At 40.0% G+C, this 21971-nt stretch overlaps 3 protein-coding genes across 3 annotated transcripts; 1 reads left to right on the top strand and 2 right to left on the bottom strand.

Annotated features, from left to right (window-relative positions):
* Positions 1-1623: 1623 nt before the first annotated feature.
* On the bottom strand, positions 1624-5891 carry LOC138604736 (histone H3.3A). The gene is made up of 4 exons (XM_069676716.1): positions 5789-5891; positions 4661-4804; positions 4204-4357; positions 1624-3125 (listed from the first exon to the last, which is right to left on the bottom strand). Exons 2-4 carry the CDS (start codon positions 4786-4788, stop codon positions 2997-2999), a joined length of 411 nt encoding a protein of 136 aa, XP_069532817.1. The 5' UTR covers positions 4789-4804; positions 5789-5891; the 3' UTR covers positions 1624-2996.
* Positions 5892-7162: 1271 nt separating this feature from the next.
* LOC138604745 (histone H3.3A) lies at positions 7163-9905 on the bottom strand. The gene is made up of 4 exons (XM_069676731.1): positions 9805-9905; positions 8721-8864; positions 8168-8321; positions 7163-8070 (listed from the first exon to the last, which is right to left on the bottom strand). Exons 2-4 carry the CDS (start codon positions 8846-8848, stop codon positions 7942-7944), a joined length of 411 nt encoding a protein of 136 aa, XP_069532832.1. The 5' UTR covers positions 8849-8864; positions 9805-9905; the 3' UTR covers positions 7163-7941.
* A 588-nt stretch (positions 9906-10493) lies between these two features.
* On the top strand, positions 10494-21715 carry nop53 (NOP53 ribosome biogenesis factor). The gene is made up of 12 exons (XM_069676596.1): positions 10494-10699; positions 11861-11937; positions 12081-12183; positions 14085-14287; positions 14547-14602; positions 15885-15980; positions 16176-16277; positions 16379-16540; positions 17272-17447; positions 20521-20587; positions 20925-21001; positions 21115-21715. Exons 1-12 carry the CDS (start codon positions 10494-10496, stop codon positions 21173-21175), a joined length of 1386 nt encoding a protein of 461 aa, XP_069532697.1. The 3' UTR covers positions 21176-21715.
* The last annotated feature ends 256 nt before the right edge of the window (positions 21716-21971 follow it).

Raw genomic sequence — 21971 nt, 5'->3', positions numbered from 1 at the left:
TGTAATGGCCGAGGCCACAGTGACATGGGAGAATATGTGTGTGTGTGTGTGTTTCATTGTAATGAATATGGCCGAGGGCATGTCTTTATCCCTTTTAATCAAGGAAGTAGAAGGATGAAATGAAACGCTGATGAGGGGAATGATGTCAACCCAGAAAAGGTTATTAATTGTAATACTGGAGTCTCACATCTATGTGTGTGTGTGTGTGTGTGTGTGTGTGTGTGGGTGTGAGCCACATGATCCAGAAAGAATAGAAAACATGTTAAAAGTAAGTCACTGCTATGTAATAATGTATTATTAGGCAAAGAGTGTGTAAAATGTATTTATTTATTTTATTTTAAATTGTATTTAAAGGTCCAACATATAAATGTTATTCCATAATTGGAATAAAAAGAAGGATGTAAAAACATACACGTTTCCATATATTTAATAGGAGAAAACTGAGGCCAGAGTGATGACTATTTCAGCACAAACAGATGTTACAGCACTAAATTCAAAGTCATGAATCTAATATGAATAATAATACTGTCCTAATTCTTCAAGCTGAAGCACATTATGACATCAGCAGGAGGTCTGTTTCTAGGTAAGAAGGAGCTTTTAGCGCTGATAACAAAACGTGGTGTTTTACTGCCATCTAGTGGTAAACTCTGTCATCAGCATTTGAATAATGATAACTTAAACAAAAACGAGTTTCAAAGTCCTTTACAATTAAAATAAGGCAAATAATAAAAGCAAAGAAAACAAATCAATACTGATAAAGTCCCATACAACAATAAAAACATAAATTCTAAGACTCACAGGCAGCCAGTGAAGGGCAGTAAGAAGTGGTGTGATATGGTCGCTTGTCTTGGTGTTTGTAAAAAGCCCGGCTGCAGCGTTTTGAATTAATTGCAGTCCTTGGATGCTAGGCTTGCTAATAATGGAATAAAGTGCATTACAATAGTGATGTCTCGTTGAAATAAATGCATCGATGACCTTTTCTAAGCCAGCAGGGGAGAGGAATGACCCCTAGGTTGCGGGCCTCTTTGCACACGTTGTGAGACAACAGTAGCTTTAGTGTGAGGGCTACAGGAGAAGATGCATCACAGCAGGATTTACTGATGATGGATAATAGATAATATCATGTTATGTTAAAACCTTAAGGCAAAAATGTTCTTTCATTTCTGTGACCTGTAAGAGGTTGTTAATGGAGCCACAACCAAACCTTAAAAATATGAACATGCAAAGATACAAGAATAATCCTCTAGCAGCTCATCTAACAAGGCGAGTTCATTGAGTTGTTGAAGTTAATTTTGCACTTCCTGGATTTTATTAATATTGCAATAAAAACTACTTATTCTTAAATCCTTTTCCACAGGGCTAAGGCTTGTTGTCAGGAATGCTTCAGCTTTATTTGGTCATGCACGGTTTAAATTCACTGTATGAGGAAAGACTCCTCATGGTTAGCACGGGGACAAAAATGGTTTATTAGTAGAGATGTACTGTATCTTTTAATTCCTATGCTAACAACACTGAGTCTTATTTACACTGACAGGTAAAGGATCTGAGGCACATTGCAACTTTCCTCTTAAGAGGAATATATTACTTGATTAGTGTTGCTATGATAATAAAAAGACAGGGAAGTGTGTGTAACATCCATTTATTACCACCTTATATGACAAATCTGGAAATTACAAACATTGTTTAATTGAAACATTATACTCAACATTTCAAAAAAAAAAGAAAAAAGAAAATCAAATTGAGCAAAAAAAAAAAAAATTAAGTTAAAAGGGTGACGAGTCAACCTGAGAGACGGTATACAGACGATCAACAGATCTGGAGGAAAACAAACAGAAGCAAAGGGGGGACGTATACAGAAAACATGACCAGTATTATCAGCCATGTAACACTGATTTACAAGAATTCTTCACATTTTAATCAGTTTTTTTGTTTTTAAAAAAATCATTGTCACACTTTTAGATCTTTCAGATTTGGACTTAATTACAAACCTAAATGAACCTTTGTTATAAAAAGGTCCGTTATTAAAAAATGAGCCACTGCTAAAAAAGTATCTCTGACACTGCACTCGAGCTCTTAAGCTTTGGCTTGAAATAATTAGAGGAAACCAATTCTATCACCACAAAAACAGGTGAGGTTAAACTCTTCTGTCGGTTAGGAAAAGAGCGTCTACAAGAGGATCAAACTTTGGTGCCAAAACGAGTCAGTAGCTTTGCATTTCAGTACAAAAATCTGTTCAATTCTGTTTTTTGTTCTCTGTAGGTGTTTTAATCTGATTTATCCCCCCATCTCCATGCCATCCACAAATACTCTGAAGTGAAAAAAATAAACTGTGTGTGAGACTTACTTGGAAGGAAGAAAAACCTAACATGTCAAATGACGGCGAAGATCAATATGGTAATCATAATTCAACTTCAAAGATGCTGATGGATTGTATACAATTGACTGTGGTGATCAGAGCAAACACTCATGCACCCTCTGCCATCAAGAGACTAACACAGTCGTCTCTGCACCTTTCTAAGCGACGTAGGCAGAGGTTAGCGAGCAAGAGAAGAGGACCAGGGAAGTTCTTCTAGCACCCTGCTGCAGAAAGAGACGAGAGTCCCCCAGCAGAAAAATACCTGTCCTCTCCTCCTATCTCTTCCCTCCCAATTTTGCATTGTTCTAGTCCACCATTTTTTACATACAAAGCATCCTCTTCCCCAACGTCCGATTAGAAACAGTGCAAACTAGGAGACATGTGCTTGAGGAGATCTCATCACCAAAGAGTCGGTACATGCACGAAAAGAGAGTACCCTAAAAGTCTGCTGCCGAGAGCACTAAGAAAACCACGACTATACACTGTATCCATAATATAATCAGTTTTCCTCTACACACTACTAACACAGGGAGGAAGAGAGGGAGGGAGGGAGCAGGTGAGGGGCAGAGGGGAGAGAGACAGACTGGTGAAGGGAGGGCAGGAGGAGGTGAAAAGGAGAAAGATAGAGAGGAGAAAGCGTTTAAGCGCGCTCCCCACGGATACGACGCGCCAGCTGGATGTCTTTGGGCATGATGGTGACACGCTTGGCGTGGATGGCGCACAGGTTGGTGTCCTCAAACAGACCGACCAGGTAGGCCTCGCTGGCCTCCTGCAGAGGGGGAAAGAGGAAATGAAGCAGTCGTCAGCAGAGGTAAAATGACTGTTTGAATATTTAATTGCTCACTTTTGGCTCCAGTAACTTTATTAAAGGGGAGATTGTTATTATAATTAGTTGTGACACACTAAGATGAAGCTTTAGCCATCAGTCCCTGCATACAGTATCTTATGAAAGCTGCTTGTGTATTGTACAGTCTTTAGTAGACCTGCTTATATGAATATAAGATACAATATGCAATTTCAATATATTACTCTATACAAATTTTGTAAACATGTTCTTATTCCCAGCTAAAAATGTTTTGTTCTAAGAACGTTCTGAGAATGTTCAGTTCATGTTTTGAGTAGAAAGTTTTTATTTGGTTCCCAGAATGTTCCTTTTAATAGTACGAGAACAATCTCTGAAAACATTTTCAGAAAGTTGCAGTGAGAATGTTTAAATCATATTTCAGGAACGTTTTATAAATCACGCACTGATAGTTCAGGCCGTACTAACATCTGGAAAAGATCCTCAGAATGTTGCAGTGAGCATGTTCTACCTTTGTTTTTACGTAAGATTGAGCAAATGTTTTATAAAAGGCGTTCTGACATCCCAGGCCTCAATAACATCCTGGAAATATCTTCAGGATGTTGACATTAAAACGTTTTGTCTTAGTTTAAGTTTTAACGTTACAAGAACTTTATTTGAAATGATAAATATCCTTAAAATGTTCTTTGAATATTAGATTAAAACATTTTCTTTCAAACGTGATTAGGACTTGTAGGTAATGTTAGCCAATGTTATAGGAACGTTCCCTGCTAGATGGGTTACTTGCATAAATACACTGTGGTTTTTACTGATTACATTAATTCTTCAGCTGGCTTACCCTAGTGCAGACACGTATATCTAGAATATATTAAAATAAACACTGTTTTATAACTCTGATCAACGTTTACATTTATTATTTGAAACTGTCTAGAATTTACAATGCCATAATCATGATCAGATAAGTGTTCACTTAGGATTCACTTATGGAAAATAATAAGCCAAATATGAGTGCATAGTGTAGAATCATGGGGCCTATAAAACAGACCTGCAGAGCTCCGATGGCTGCACTCTGGAAACGCAGATCAGTCTTGAAGTCCTGGGCGATTTCTCTCACCAGGCGCTGGAAGGGAAGCTTGCGGATCAGCAGCTCAGTGGACTTCTGATAACGACGGATCTCACGCAGAGCCACAGTACCGGGCCTTCATAATACACAGAGAAATTTATTTATGTGTGGATAAAATAAGAAATAGAACTTGGTTGTAAAATCTCTTTTTTATATCAAACAAATTCAAATCAACTCACATATACAACAGATTTAGTTTGAATTTGCAAGCTAGGGTATTAGTTTATTTTTCACTTTGCTTTCAAGAAACATTTAATGATTTGTTATTATAATTTTGTCCCTAAAATTCTTAAAACATCAGTATCTTATGGTTTAGCATTTCTGTGAGGCGTAAAATACAGTGAAATCGCACATTTGGGAGCTGTCTTGCTTGTCTCACCTGTAACGATGAGGCTTCTTGACACCACCAGTGGAAGGGGCGCTCTTGCGAGCTGCCTTCGTGGCCAGCTGTTTACGTGGGGCTTTGCCTCCAGTGGACTTACGGGCAGTCTGCTTGGTACGGGCCATGGCTACTAAAGATCACCTGAAAAGGATGAGAGGGAAAAAGGACAAAGACTTAGAATTCAAATTTCAATTTCAGCTGCACAACATATTTCATAGTTCTTCTTTTAAGTAATTTGATTTTTGTACATTCTTTCCTGTTGTACTTTAATGTAACATGCAATGTGAATGCATGCAACTAGATAAAAGATGAAAAGAATATTGTATCTACTACTGAATTTTGTTGGTCTGATACTTCTACACTTCAGGTGATACTGTCTCTGTTTTGGAAGACACTTACTAAATATTGATTATTAACCCTTTTTAAGGCATGTATGTTTTCAAATATAAATACTACATCATAAAGTTTTTACATTTGACCATGAAACTTGAAATAAGTAAACTTTTTGAGGAAGTAAACATACAAGACATTCCCGACACACTCAGCTCGACAAACGTCAATCTAAGATTAACAACAATATTATTGGCTTTAAGGCCAATACGTAACAAAAAACACAACGTATGAGCCAATCAGCATAGGGAGTCTACCAAGTAGGCGGGCTCTGCAGCTGCGTTCCACTGTTGCTAGTTCCGCCTACTCCGCTCTGATGATGGCGGCGGTTTGATGCGCAAACGGGATAAAGACCCAGGGCAGAAGAGCAAAGGAGTAGCACATAAACAACCCAAAATTTACAAAGAACTGCTGTTCCAGTATATCGGAAAAGGAGACAACAAGACAGAAGACAGTTCAAGGAATTCATAGATAATCATAGGGGAGCTGAACGGTCCTTAACGGCTGCGTAGAACCGAGCTGAACCGGCGGATAATTTGAAACAGAATTTCCGCTCATCTGAACGACTGCAGTAAAGACTGCATTTCACCGTCGTTTCGACTGCCGTGTTTGTTATTTTCACACACGACAAAATCTGTAGTTTTTCGCTGTTAGATGTGCCGACAAATAAAAAAAATACAACTTAAAAATATAAAGTTCATTCACAAACACAGGGACATATTTTGAGAGGCTTACCTAGGGGAAAAGTGAGTAGAAGTCGTGAGAAATGTTTCGCTTGTCTCTATTTTCTTCTTCGTATCCACAATGGGAAGCAGCGTCCAGCGGGAAAATGGCCGCCGCGTCAATCATTTGTCCCACAATGCAACAGTGTTCAAAACATTTCTGTGGTCACTTTTATCAGTTTGACACATGCTCTTTAACACGGAATAATACTTTCCACAAGGAACTATGAAACTATTTTCTATCTAAATTCATGGAGAAGAGTAACGCCTTAAAACTGTGAACTTGATGGAAACCCCTAGGTCTATATTGTTTTGGGGCAGTGTTTGTTTTTTGTCTTTTCTTTTCCCCACTTATTTTCTTTTACTTTATTCTTACTTTCTAACTGATGCTTGTTTGTTGTCATGTTAAAGGACTTTATAGTGATATACAATGTCATTAATGTTATTGTATATCAGTTTTTGTTGTATGATGTCAAATTAAATAAAGTTAAATAAAAATAAATAAGCATAGAGTAATTGCGTCAGTTTGACAGCATTTTATTAGGAAATAAAAACATAATTCGGTGATTCAAATTTTGACTAGTTGATGGGGAAACAAAGGTGTTCTGCTGCTGTTTAGAGTGTGAAGCCTTTGTCTACATAAAACGGGAAAGACCATCTAGGTCAAACCCACCGTGACCTGGCATTGAAAAGGTTAGTCATCCTTTTAAGTGAATGTAACAGTATTGTTTTTACCTGTTTTAATGAATAAAAAGCCTATGTTAAATATCGAAAGTTTGTCTGCAAGTGACTTAAACGAGAATAAAAGAAATCTTAGTGATGGAATTTTAAAGCTGTTTGTTTGGTGCCCTGTATGTATCTTATGAATATAAAAATAAACCCTTTTTCATTAGTAGCATTATTGACGGAGCAATTCAATTGTTTTGGATTTGTTCTACAATATAAAGGATGTTAGTGAAATATGCCCGAGTTTAATCAAACATTAAAGGGGAAATAACTTATTACTTCTACTGCATTTACCAATTACATTTTTATTTTGCCCATATTCAGCATTCATTGGAAGAATGAAAAAGAGAGAAATGTACTGTCAGTGTAAAGGTATGCAGAAGTATGTTAGTTAGGGCTGTAACTAACCTTTAATCTTGTGATTTATCTGACAATTTCCTTCTTGGTTATTGGTTAAAAAAAATCCCAGTTGCCTTTAAATTGCTCATTTTGTACTGCCAATTTCCAAAAACTAGAAGCAATTCAGTTTACCTTTAAAACACACACAAAAACAAGAAAATCCTTCTAATTGAGAAGCTGGGATTTTGATTCATTTTAACTTTATCCTTTCAGCTCAAATATGAATAGCATTACTATGCAGGTATTCACTCGTACAGCTTGATTTAACCACAAGGATCTGTTTATTATGTTTGTATGTGAATCCCGGAGTACAAATATTTTGCTTTTTAAAAATGACTTAAAACATAAATCAAAAACACAGTAGAAAAAAAATAGGTTATCATATCAACCTGAGAGAGGAACAAAAAGTCAAAACATTACCCGGACATTAGAACGTGGCTGAAAATCAAAATATGATCAACATAGGTCTGCTACATATACGCCGCGTGTAATCTGCCAAAAATGCAGTGTCATCATAGCACAATGACGTCTCTAATTGACAACCAGAATCAAACTTTTTTTTTTTTGATACATTAAACAGTAACAGTAGAAATACACCATTATTGTAAAAAAACAAAAAATCACTACTTCTACAACAAATTTCTATTTAAAAAAGGAAAAAAAAGACAGAAGACCCATTACATCACTGTATATGTCCATCTGAAGATAAGAATGTCTCAACCTTAATGCTATTTCCTATGCTCACTTTATATCCCAAACTATTCTTGGCTTGCAAAAACACCTTGCCCATTAAGATTAGGCATTCCCTCTGAGCTAGCAAGTTAAAAGTGAGGAGTGTAATTGTGACTCAAAGTTTCAAACATACATGAAATCTCTAAGGAAACTTTGCTATTTGTAGCACCAAAGAGGACATGGTCACACAATTTACGGTTATCACAATCATGATATATAGAACCTCAACCCAAACTACAAACTAAGTATAGAGGAAGGAAACAGTGGTGAACAAACAAGAGGATAGCATATAACGAATCAGAAAACATTTTAAGCGCGCTCCCCACGGATGCGACGTGCCAGCTGGATGTCTTTGGGCATGATGGTGACACGCTTGGCGTGGATGGCGCACAGGTTGGTGTCCTCAAACAGACCCACCAGGTAGGCCTCACTGGCCTCCTGCAGATGGCAGAGACAAAATGTTGCGTTTTGGTTTGAATGATAAAACATGCCATTAGCTTAATAATGTTCTGCAGTCATTGCTGCTAAAACAGACCTGCAGAGCTCCGATGGCTGCACTCTGGAAACGCAGATCAGTCTTGAAGTCCTGGGCGATTTCTCTAACCAGGCGCTGGAAGGGAAGCTTGCGGATCAGCAGCTCAGTGGACTTCTGATAACGACGGATCTCACGCAGAGCCACAGTACCGGGCCTGGAGAGGCAAAAATTAGTTAATGAAAATTGAATTTGAAAGCATCTCATAATAGTGTGTGTAATGTAATGCTTAAACTCCAGTCTTTTTCTATTAGTCGGACTCCATAGGATACAAAATAAGCTCTACTCTGATGTTTTCCACAATTTACTCTGCAGTCCAAATTATACATTACACACAGTCAACTTTTTTTTTTTAAATAAAAGTTGTTGGTAGAGTTAACTTAATATTTCACCAAAGAGTTTCTTCAGGACTACAGGAAAAGTATTGATTCCATTTGTGAGTCAGTTGACGTGTACTTGTGCAACAATGTGGCTAAAATGTATACATATATTATGTTGTTTATGTCTATTTATGTTGTTTTTAGCCAACACAAACAGAAGAGATGTATGATCTCACCTGTAACGATGAGGCTTCTTGACACCACCAGTTGAAGGGGCGCTCTTGCGAGCAGCCTTCGTGGCCAGCTGTTTACGTGGGGCTTTGCCTCCAGTGGACTTACGGGCAGTCTGCTTGGTACGGGCCATGGCTGCTAAAGATCACCTGAGGACACATTTCAAAGTTTATGTTGTTAAAGTAAAAACAAAGCATTTTAAGGCACATGTGCTTCAGTGTGGCTTCAGAATACAGGAGATAAAGAATACGAAAAGTTCATTTACATTTACTATATTTTTATTTAATTAAGAACTTTACATCACCATAAAATACTTGGAATAGGTTACAAAATCATCCCCAGAAGCCGCATTTTTTTTTTCTAAATCATATCCAAGGCAGCTTATGCAACAACTGTAGTTAAAAACGGACAGCAACGCCATCGAATCATAGCACAGGTCTTTATCACGTAAACCAATCACACTGTTTATACGAGGCTATGGGGCGGGATATTGGTAATCTGTCGGCCAATCATAGCACGATAACTGTCCGACAGACCCCGCCTCTTGCGCATTGAACGTGGGTTCGTTCGTTTCTTCATAGTGTGCTCCCCGGTTACGTGCAAGCCTTGATTTTTTATTCAGAATGAGCTATTTTAAAGGAAACCAAGCTGCACCGCCCACTCCGACTGCCCGGTGTCAAGAAACAAACTAACCTAACGATGATGGCTGGCTGCTGGCTAGAAGAATGTAAACGGGAAGGAAAAATCGTTGTAGCAAACGACGAGGGTGATGATTAAAAACGACGAAAGTATATTAAAACCGCGACGTAAAAGTGGAATATACTTTTTGAGGATTAAACTAGACATGTCGGGGGATCAATTGGTGAACAATATTTTGTCAGATGACCCCTCACTTTAGGCGCATTTCCGAGTCAAATTCGACTGGATCACAAATGCCTTTTAGGTCCCCGACTCCCCGAGCAGGCAGATAATAGCTCGACTGCTCTGCGTTTTCTTTTTCATCGAAAATAAACGAAAAACCACATCTATCCGACAACTAACATAACATTAAATCATAGATTGAGGGTTTATAGAAATATTGATACCTACCTTTGAGAAATTAGTGAAGGATCAAAGCTTGAAAATGGGAATTTAGTCTTGAGTCTCTAAAGCGTTGTTCTCGCAATAAAATGAAGGGAGGTAAAAAAAAGGAAAAAGAACATAGGAGAGCAACAGGAGACACGTTTCCCATGATGCATTTGGGACAAACATATTACACACATGCAGCAGCATGATAAACAATCACATGAACTCACGCACCAACATGGTCCTGATAAAACTTTTCTTAATTTTGATTTTTTACACTGTTGTTGGTTTGGGTTACTTTAATTTTTTTATGTTATTTTTTTACCTGTAAAAAAAGGGTTATTAAAGCAAAACCAATACTCGCGAGAGAAATAATAGTGACTGACACTCAGTCCTTCTTACTTTAAATACTTTGGTCAGACTTTTACTTTTATTATATCATGTTAAAAATAAAGAAATGATAAATTAACACCACAAGGGAATGTTGATGTTTTGACTTTCACGTACAATAATCTTAACATACTCACTCTTTTGAAGACCAAAATATTAATCATAGCTTGATAAAATTGTTACCCTAAAAAAACGACAGTTTAAACTTTTATTTATATTTATACAGCTTTATAGCACTTACATTGTCGGTCCTGCAGGCGGCGCCACCCCCTTCACTGCTGCACAAAAGAGGAAGACGGGTATTCCTCCTTCACTCTTTCAACATGGCGGCGGCCAGGAGGCTGAAACGCGTGGCGACCTCTCAGCCAGGTTTTCTTAATTTAAAGTCCAGTTCAGACTCCGCAGACTTGGTCAGTAGTCGAAGAAAACGAGTGAACAAGAATAAGAAAAAAAACTGGAACAAACACAGTGACATAAATGATATAGAGGGTTTTTTAGAAGACGTCAGACACCAGGAGAGGACCACAGGGTAAGTTTGGTTTGTCGTGTGTGGGGAGAACGAAGAGTGTGTAGTTCATGTTAAACTCAGAATAATGTCCACCACTACGAAACCTCGATACAGGACATTTCTCGGATATTTTACCCATTATGTCCTGTATTGTTGTCGTCGTCTCTTCAACGTAACGGACGTTTGTATCGAGCAACGTCGTCTCTTTCTTGTTTAAATAAAATGCAACCTAGTCAGTCTATTTTGTCAGGGCAAACTGTTCTAAAAAACCCTCCCTAAACATATGAAGTTATCAGATATTCATTTTAAATCAAGACGTTCTGGCTGAAAGTGAGGGCCAGTGACCTGATGACGTTTTGCTCGCCTGATAAGGTTCTGTACTGGGTGTTATTTCTCACATGTAGACCCCAACGTGTGTAAGCTTAACCCTTTGTTTTGTCTCTTTTTTTTTTTAAAGGTGTTTTTTTGCTCGAAATTGATTTTGTGTGGATAATATTTCACTTAGCTGGTGAACAAATAAATAGACAACCCATTTGACCACATATTAACCGTCAAAATCAAACCATTTCATATAATTTTCCTATTTTATCTTTATTTCTTATCTAGTGTGTATAAATACTGCACATACTTGAAATATTTCTAACTTCTATTTATATTTCCTGTATTTCTTAATGCTTCTCTCTGTATTAGAGAAACTGTAAAGCCTGAATTTGCCCCAAGGGATAAAGAAAGTATTTCTGATTCTGAAACCCTTTTATCAAGCATAACTTATGAACATTTAACATCTCCCGATCCCAAATCTGAGGAAGATTAACTTTTTTTGTCTTTTTGTGTAATAGTAATTTGGACATTTTGGCATTTGGACCATTTGCTCTGACAAAACAATCTATTTAAAGAAGTCACCTTAGTCTCAGACACATTTAGAGAAATTTATGTGACACATTGTACGATAAATAAATGGTTAAAGTTTTGTTTTGTCACTTACTGACGTACATCGCTTTGGGCAAAAGCATCCGCTAAATGAAATTGTAACATTGTAAATGATTTACCATTCTCTTGAAGTGTTGCCCCACAAATTCACTGAACATAAAATGTGTTACTTTTGACTTAAACATGAGGGAAAAGCAGTTCCTTCGATTGTAAGTCTAACACGTCACCTTGTATGATCTTCATGTATTTCAGGGGTCTGCTGTCGGAGAAGGCAGATGACAGTTTGTTCTTTTTGGATGTCGGACAACCAAAGAAAGCTGAACAGAAAGGTAAATGTCATTTCACAATTACAGGTTGTAAGACAAAGTTTTCGTACAAACAAATAAGTTGTGTTGCTTTGCTAAGGTTTAAAGAAATATGTAAGTAAATGTGTACATGATTCTGAATCTAACATCTATATTTCTCCATGAAGAAACAGAACCTCCAGAGGGGAAGAAGAGGAAAGGGAAAGCGTCACGTCCTCTGAGGATAGACCTGATCCTGCAGCATGACTCCCTCGTCCCACCTCCGAAAGAGTCAGTATCCAATATCTCTCTTTGTGCTTTACCCTTCTGCTGTAATGGCTTGATTTAGTATTATTAATTGTAAAGACATTGTCAGGAGTAACAGAGCTCTCAAATGGTCGTGGTCACTTGTTCAGTATATGGGAACAGTGGAATTACATAAATTATATAACCATCTGATACTAGTTGACACTACACTATGTCTGCCCACCAGAGGGAGGAAGAGAGGAAGGGAAGAATACGAGCCACTATTAGCAACAAAGGGCTGAAACATTGACAAACAATGCATGTAGTTAGTTAATAACATTAGATATCAGCAAGTCAAAGGACGATTTAATCTAATACGTCCACTAGAGAAACGTTCCCACTGACTGGCCAGAAGTTACATACTTTGATATTTACAACAATTTGATCAAATCACCAGGAGAGATCATCATGTAACCTAACAAAGACCAAAACATGGCTGTGAATTTTTTAGCTTCAGCCTGTACAGTTTGGCTGTCAGGGTCCCTCACTTGTTGAAGCCTCGTTTTATTGTGTTTATTCATTTTTGACTTCTCAAAGATTAAGTGGATGCCTCTAAAAATTTGGCAGTAGTGCATCACAGCAGCTTTTATGTTGTTTCTGTGTGTTGCTAGAATGAAACGGACAAAGATGCACCTTTTTTTTAGTAATGCAGAGTCAATGGTTAACAATCATTCTTTATCCACTCTATTGTGGGCAGGACTTAATTGCGCTCTGACACTATTAGAGGTGTTGCCTCCTGATACCGATTACCATACTTGATAGGACGTTACCTGCGATATTTAGTGCGGTATAAAAAAAACCCCCAAGATATTATATCAGATAAATAAATTGTGTTTTACAGTCATACTTTTTATTATCTAGGACTTTTAAGTCTGTTTTCTCGTAACAAAAAAACCCTCTTACTTTCTTCCACACTTGGTTCAGTGACTCTTGACACCTGCATGATAAGTAGAGAGAGCTCCGGTGGAGTGACATGTTTCCTAATAAATACAAATAGACTTGTGGGCTGCAGGCGCATTACGTATGTCATCTACCATTTCTTTCAGTGTTCAAATGTACGTTAAATCAGCGTGATCAGCCCGGTGTCGGTAACTTTTTTTTGAAACCAAACATACAGCTTTGTGTGCTGCAGGTGTAGCCGCTAAAAGTAAACACTCTGAATGGCCCGTTTATCTAGCCACAGCATTAACCATCACCTGGACGTGGTGCCCTTCTAAGGGGAATACACTTACTGAAAAGCCTTGATAATCCAGCCAACATGTGGATGGCAGTAGCAGAAGCATTGCGTGCTTGTTTACAGGCAGGTGACGCACAAACTCTGCTGCACAGCGGTCAGTTCACTACGTGTTCTGGTCACTAATGTGACATCAGACAGACTTTTCCTGGAGATAAGTTGTGGAAAACTAGGAACTAGCTGCTCGTTTTGCAGTTGAATTTTTGTCATGGCTTATTGGTTCAGTGCGTATACAGACTACTCGCCTGCAACGATCCAGAACCCGCATTTTAGGCTGTATCAAAATCTTTTCCTGGTATGGCCATCAGAACAAATCTAGTCTCTGCGCTGAGCGTCTGTATCTTAATAACTGTATCACTGTCTGGGAGGACCCCATGTTTGTCCAGTGATGATCTCATCCTTGCGCTCCCAGTATTTCCTTCATGGGAATGTGAAGAAGACATACAGGAGCTCAGGAGACAGTTGTGTGAACTGTGTCCTGGGATCTGAGGATATTCAAACATGCATCATGAAGTAGTTAAATTAATCAGGCAGAATGGTTACTGTGATTCAACTCCTCACCATTATATCTCAAGCTACCGTGTCCTTAAACTCCTCCTGCCTCACATAATCAGCTAACTTCCTCTTCTGTGTGCCCCCCCTCCCTCCCCAGTGTGCTCGCCTTTCAACAACCGAATGCCAAGAAACTCCGTCGCATTGCCCAGAAGGCCGAGCAGCTGGCAGCCAAAGGCGTGGTGCCGCGGAGGCAGAAACAGCTGCTGAACAGACGGCCGGTGGAAAGGACCGCCAAGAGGGCTGTGACGGAGGCCAACAACAACCCAGACAGAGAATATTACGACATATGGGGACAAGAGCGTGAGTGCTCCGGCTGTATCTGTCTGTCTGTCCAGTGATGATCCCATCCTTGCGCTCCCAGTATTTCCTTCATGGGAATGTGAAGATCAACTTGGAGCTCAGATGACTGTTGTGTGAACAGTCGTCTGGGATCTGAGGATACACTTGTAAAAAAGTTTAATGTACGACCTATGAATCCAAAGATGTTGGGAGATTACAGCAGGTATGCTGTACACATTAATGCTTCTATGTTTGAAACCATTTTCTCTTCTTAATGTAGCCAAAAATACAGCCGACCCCTGGTACCTCCAACAGACGGGCAAGAAGCTAGTCAAGGTGAGAATAAAAGTTTTTGCTGTTGCGTTGCTTTGCGGCGCAGACGGGTTTCAAGCGCTCTTTGCATATTTTTTGTTGCTTAACATCACTCGCCCTAAACCTGAAATGCCTCCAAACAACCGACGACAAGCCATATCAGGGGATCGGTGTTTCGGTTTAAAGGGTGACTTGCTCGCTTCCTGCTTTAGCGGAACAGCAAGCAGCATTTGTGCAACTGAGCGTCGGTATCCTACATGACACATTTGCAAAGAGGCATTCATGAGGATAGCTATGTATGCTTTTAACGGCTGCTTTCACTACTACAACCGCAGACTTATTCAATTGAAATTCACCAGTTAACATGGTCACTTATTGAACTGAAACACCTGCTGTGTTCAAAATGCCATACTATACTAGCACTACAGAGAAAAAAATCTCCAGTATGCATCGGACCAGTCTACCTCGCCCACTGTATCCCACAATGCAAAGCGCTGGAACGTCACAGCGGCAGTTGAAATGTTGAACAGCAGCAGTATTCCAGCAGAAGGGGGCGCTATAGCTAAAGAAGTGGCGGTTATTGTTTACTTCCGCCTGGCGTAGCATACTGCAAAAGGAATTTAGAAAAGCTCCTCCATACATACTACCGCAGGACGCAGTATGAAGTATATAATGTATAGTATATAGTACGGCATTTCGAACACCGCATCAGTCTCAGTTGTTTACTCTTTCACTCTAAACTGTCGCTGCAAGGTAGGCACTCATGACATTCCAGCTCCCCCGAAAGTGAAGCCAAAACCTCTTGATCGCCCCCTGGAGGAGCGGCTGTTAGTTTAGGGAGTGCTTGATTTGACGTGCCGTAGAGTTTTCTACGGGTGGAGCATTTTAAACATCAATATCGCAGTCAATCAATTATTTAATCGTGAGAAGCCAAAATTGTGATCAGGGTTAATATTGGATTAATTGTGCAGCCCTGGCTATAATAGCAGAGTTGTGAGTTTGGCTGTCTTGAGCGGATGTGCCGGCTTTGGGAAGCCGTCTCGTCATTTTCCCATTTAAGCTTTGAAGCAGCAACAGTGCTAAAGCACAACCTAGCTACGTTAGCTACATTGCGTTTGCTGTGTCGTTGGTAGCTCTAGCCTTATATCATTGCAATGTGTTTCATGCCCATGATTTCATCAACAGTATTCACAATTAATAATCTTTCACACCCCACTATTAATCAGATTAGCTGCCAGTAGGGAACTAATATTGTATAATGTATGTGTCATAGTTTGTCTAACCTGTCCTCATCACTGTCTGTTAGCGCCCGGAGAAGTTGAACGAGAAGCCGTCCGTGCTTCCTGCTGTGGAGGTGATCGCTCCTGGAGGATCCTACAACCCAGACTTCTTCTCCCATCAGGTAAGTCACAACTCCACACGCTTACTAATAGCTGCAAGAAGCAGGGCCAGGCCTTTTACGAGAACAGTCATTTCTCAGCAGAGGATTGTTACTCCTCATACAGTGATGTTAAAGGTCAAATAAATGTTACTGAAAGAACAACATGGGATTCATCTTTTCATCTCTCTCCTTTCCTCACTTAATCTGTGAACTCAGGCCCTGCTGCAGGAGGCTCATGAGGTGGAGGTGAAGAAGAAAAAGGAGGAGGACAAAATAGCGCGACAGCTGGCTGTCAACAGAGAAGACACAGCAACAGAGGTACAGATGAGTATTTCAGCTTGTTCATCATCGGTTCATTCTCAATGCTGCGATGGTTTGGATCTTTGATTTCATCTAACGTGCGTTTGTGTGTTCTGCAGGAGACGATTTTAAGAGAGCAGGTTGAAGGCCTGGTAGAAGAGGAGAACGAAGAGGCAGCGGCTCCTAATGAGGAAGGGGGTGATGTAGCAGTGGGAGCCATCACACGGTCGGCCAAGAAGACTGAGAGACAGAGGAAGAAAGAAAGGGCAGACAAAGTTAAGGTAAATACGCATAACGCTAACTTAAAGGAGCAATTAGCCCCTGGAAAAAGCCACAGTCAGTCAAAGCTGGTCTCTGTAATCAATAGAAGCAATAATATTTGAAATTGTCGCCTTAGCTGTGGAGGAAGTTGTACAAACAGCTCGTGGTTTCGCCCATTCTACATTCCTACAACACCCAGGGTGCATTGCGCCCCTCCCTCTGAAAGGAACGGCCCAGCGAGAGACCCTGGAGTGAAATACTACCGTTTCGCTGCAGGCAACGGCTCAGAGTGGTACAGAATCCGAAATGCGACGAGAATATACCGCTGGATCGTCTTAAAAAATCTTCAGGTCTGCAGTCATCATTTCAAACCTGACGATTATGAACGAGACATGACATCAGAGGCGGACGTCCTAGATTGAGGAAGTGTAGTTTAGCAAGCTCCCTGGCCTCCGCTGTATCACGCATTTTACGTAGTCTAGTGGAGGTTTTCCAGGGCCCACTGGAGAAGCGGATAGCGTCCGCCAAAGGCACAAAATTGGCGAACTGGCCCTTTTAAGATGTGTTTTTGACATTCACAGGAAGGTAGGTATTGTTTTTCAAAACCCAGGTTGCTTTTCTTTTTCAGATATTCCCCTAAGCTAGTAAGCCTTTGAAAATGAAACAGTTGTTCAACAGTATTGGCTTCCAGCAAGTGCTCTCAAAAAGCTGCTTCACTGCCTCACTGCCCCTCTTCCTCTCCCCCTTCCAGGAGCAGCGGCGGCTGGCAGGCAGACAACGGAATGACCAGCAGCAGCAGCTCTTCCAGCTTCGCTCCATAAAGGCCGCCATCAAACAGCAGGACCATAAGACCAAGGACAAGCAGACACAACGCAAGGCCAATCAGGAAGCCCAGAAAGCTCAACCGAGACGCCTCGGCAAACTCAAGTACGCACCTGACACACTCCTCACACCTGCTGCCACACGTTGAAGGGCTCAAACTACAGTACTTCATTTTCATAAAATTAAGGAAATTACAAGAGACAGATTTATGTAAAAAACAAGATAAGATTGACAGGGCAGTATTAGTTTTAAAGCTCTTAAAACACTGGATCTTAAATTTCCCATAATGCACCTCAAAGCTTCTTCTGATAAGGCCTTCCCTGCTTTTTTTTAATGCCCTCTTCATTCATACTGAAATGACAATTTAAATGATGTTGTTTTGTAAACTAGTGCAGCGCCCTTTTTATTACAAGGCATGGGCCTAAAAGTCCCTTTCTGTTCCTGTCACCTGCTGGGCTGCAGTTTTAGGTGTCGGTCAGGTTTACACCCATTTTATTCGGAATAAAAACAACACTGTATCCTAAAGCTGCATGACTGTAGTTCCCTGGAGTTACCATTTAAACACCACTAGAGGTCAGCATATCTTAGCTTTTACTTAACCTGGTGCAGACTTTGTTTATGAGGTGAAGGTCTACAAAATGTCTTGCAGGAAAATAATGATTTCAAACATCAGTCCTTTATGTAGAGGTGTGAACTTAATACAATTTGAGAAATTATAAAACTGTCTAAAGGCCGAACTTTTAACCGCATCTGGTTGCTTCCTGTATGCTCAGCCATCTGTTCCGCCCCCACTTGCTCTGACTGTTTCTAGTTTGTTTTCGAGACTTTGAAATACCTCAAATCTCAAGTATTCCCATGTCCTTCCTTTTTTTTAAACTTTTTATTTAACCAGAAAAAAGCTCTTGAGATCAAAATATCTTTTTCAAGAGTGTCCTGGCCAAGAAAGGAAGCAGCACATTCACAAAGTTTCTGACAAACAATGAGCAGCCATACATACAAACATAACACAGAATAAGTGACTATAATACAATAAAAAACATGAAGTGAAACCAGTCAAACTTTGTCTAAAACAACCACAAGCCTAAATATATCAAGCAGAACATCTACAGCCAGATGTGCCTGCCACCAAGTTATTCAAGAACACCTTAAAAGCATCCAATGAGACAAGTTCCTTTAGTTCCAGGTCTTTTTCTAACTGTTCCAGGTAAAGGGAGCAGCAAACTTAGACGCCTTTTCCCCCCAGTTCAGTTCTGACCTTTGGGACAGACAGTAAGATCAGGTCCGAGGGAAGCATACCTAAAATAGACTTGTAAATAAGAATACACTAGTTTTAGTATACGGCTTTAAACTTGGTGATGAACCTCAATGCTCCACGATAGTGTCCAGAGCATGTACGCTTTGGGAAGAGGTATGCATGTATGAGTCCCAGTTAGGTTTTAATCTTTTCACCAACCGCTGCATATGTGGTGTAAAAGAGACTCATCGATTAAAATACCAAGATATTTGTATTGAGACAAAGACTCAATCTGTGTACCCTGAAAAGAAGAGATAAAAGCAGGGTTTAGTGGCCCAAAGCTTTGCTGTAATGACATTTCCATTTGATTGTTGCATATTTATAGCGGCAGCAGCACCACATGTCCCTGGCACGGGGCAGCTCTGCTCCTAAACACTGCTATACTCACAACCTCCCATGCTGGCAGGGCTTGACTCACGGCTGCAGTGGCCTTTTCCCTCCTCCATATGCTGCAATTCCTCCTCACCGTATTCTGGCTCTTACTACTTTTGTGAGCAAGTCTGTTTGCCAGCTAACGTCAGCCATATGACATGATGCTGCAAATAAGCTAGGGGCTCGGGGTCCAGGCATCAAAGAGGAAAGTTAAACATTGTTTATTTGATTTACATGAATCTAGGGCTGCAACTAACGGCTATTTTGAAAGTCTACTAGTCATTGATCATTGAAACGATTAGTCGACTAGTCGGATAATTAATAAATGGCTTATTTAGCTTTTAAATATAGTTGCAGGTTATTTTAAGCATGTGCTAACTAACAAAGACAATAAATTATTCATTCAAAAATGTCTTAATAAACTTTGTGGCTGATTTGGCTCCTGTTACAAAAGAGAAATAAAAGGAGGAAGAAAGACATGAGAAGGAAAGAAAAAAGGTTTTAAGGTGAGGGACTGAAAATGTATATGAGAGAAAAATCTTTAACGTTGGACTGTTAAGTTGATGTTTAGAAGAGGGATGCATCAGGTTCTTTAACACTACAGTATCAGATAAAAGCCAATACAGGGGCGCTGTTTAGCTCAGTTGATTAAGCGGTCGCAGGTTCGACTCCCGGTCTGCCGATCATTTGGTGCATGTCATCCCCCACTCTCTACTCCCAACATTTCCTGTCTATCCTATAAATAAAGCCAAAGGCCAAAAAAATAATCTTAAAAATAAATAAATCCAATACAAACCTGTCTATAGATGGGTTACGTTAGCTAGCTGAGAAGCTAAGTATCTTATCTGTGTGAGTCTGCATCACCCACAAGTCCACTGTGGCTTCTCTTCAAATGGTCGCGCATCACTGACGTGCTCCCGTGATAAGCAAGGTCCGCTTTACAAACTTGCAGGCGATCCTTTTCTTTGCAGTGTTGAGGGTGAAATGCTCCCAGACTTTACACGTTTTAGGACGCAATGGTGTTGCATCGGCTGCTGCCATTTTGCTATGTTTTGTTTACCTGTTGCTTCCCGGTCGCTGTTTTGCATTTGCAACTCTCAGCGGAGATAGTTAGGATGAGAGATGGCTCACTCCTCAGTAAACTCGGCTCCATAAAACAATGCTCTGTCCGCACACGGCATGAAAAACGTGTGATGACATTAATGGGCAATTATCTACAATGAAATTTGTTGGCAACTATTTTTGTCGACTGTCAACTAATTGTTGTACCCCTACATGAATCGCACTGTAATGATGCAAAGCTGGTTTAAAAAAACTAAACCGATTTCCCTTCGAATTGAACAGTATAACAAAACGGGATGGCGGGATCGTCTCTGTGCTGGATCGTCTGTGTGGAAAAATTGGAATAACTCCAAATGATTACAGTGATATGCAATGTGTTTAGAAATATGACAGTATATGTTTGGCTCTATTTAGGATCACTGTTTTTAACATGTTGCTGCTTATTTGCAGGTTTCAGGCTCAGGATCTGGAGGTTCAGCTGAGCGACGAGCTGGCCGGCTCCCTGCGACGACTCAAGGTACTTGAACTGTCACAAATGTTTCACTCGTTGATCCACTTTGACCCTTCAAAGTGACACTTTATCTGTAATGAGTTTTGGTTCATTAACAGGGTGTATTATCTTTAGAAGTATTGTCTTATTCTAAGCTCCCTCCTTTTGTCTAACACTGCGACAGCCCACTTTTCCCCACGGGGATCATTACAGTTTTATATGATCTTATTATCTCCAGCCATTATGTCTCAGAATATTACTTAAATCTGGCTTTGTGGTGTAAATGAGGCTTTATAATTTGAGTGGGAATTGAGTCGCATTTGTCTCACGTGGATTTGTCTCCTGCAATTCTGTCACTCTACAGCCAGAGGGCAGCGTCCTCAAGGACCGCTTCAAGAGCATGCAGAAGAGAAACCTCATCGAGCCAAGAGAAAGAGCCAAGTAAGGACCTGAGCCTCTTATGTAACATGTCATCACTGCGTTACACACATTCACAAGGTGTCTATTGATTTTTAAAACGTGCCTCTCTGTTTTCACCCTCCCCTGTCTCTTAGGTTCAAGAGGAGACACAAGCTCAAGTATGTGGAGAAGAGGGCTTTCAGAGAGATCACTTAGTGCCGACCCACAGACCACAGCAGCTGAACTCACGAGGCTGGACAGCATTTAAAGCCACAACCGCAATATAATGGAACTGTGTATATACAAGTTAATGAAGGCCTGTTCGACAAATACAATAACTAATTAATAAGTGTTCGTGTATTTCCTGTATGAGTGTTGCATATTGAATCATTTGTCACACCGTACTCGGATGAATAGTCGGTGTGCGTTATGTAATATGATCCTTATCAGGAACAGGTTTTCTAAGGGTTTGTAGTCTACAGCTGGGTCTGCCGAGGCCAAGTGTCAGTGTGTTACTACTTTGCACATACACGAGTGAAGACTTGCAGCTTAGTTAATAACAAGGTTAGAAACATTAAGTTACCATTTACTGCAGGGATATAGAAATGTCAGCAATCAGTGTGCCTGATGTTTCTCAAGATTACTCCAATTTAAAGATGTAATCCTTGTAATATATTCTACACTTCTTGGGTTTGCATCAAGATGTCAAATCTGTAATAGTGTGTTTTTCTCCCCCCAAGAATCAGTATTCTAGCTCTATTTATCCTTAAAGCGATAATCTCGAAGATTTTCATGTAAATAAATGTCTGTTAAGTCACAATCTATCGCTGAATGAGGTAACACAATGGTGATTGAGCCTATGGCCCATCGATGAAAGGATTGTCTGGTGCAACTTTCGCCGAAAAAATCACAAGCGGCCACCCAGCAGTGGTTGGTCTGCCAGAGAGTGTAGGCGGAGCTAAGCGGCTGCTTCTCCGGTCTCTGCAAGTGTTGCAAGTAAACAGTAATCTAC

Source organism: Semicossyphus pulcher, unplaced genomic scaffold (genome assembly GCF_022749685.1).
Source record: "Semicossyphus pulcher isolate SPU_LCO1_2020_fin unplaced genomic scaffold, fSemPul1.0.p SCAF_26, whole genome shotgun sequence".
NCBI lineage: Eukaryota > Metazoa > Chordata > Actinopteri > Labriformes > Labridae > Semicossyphus > Semicossyphus pulcher.
This window is presented reverse-complemented; position numbering and strand designations above follow the sequence as displayed.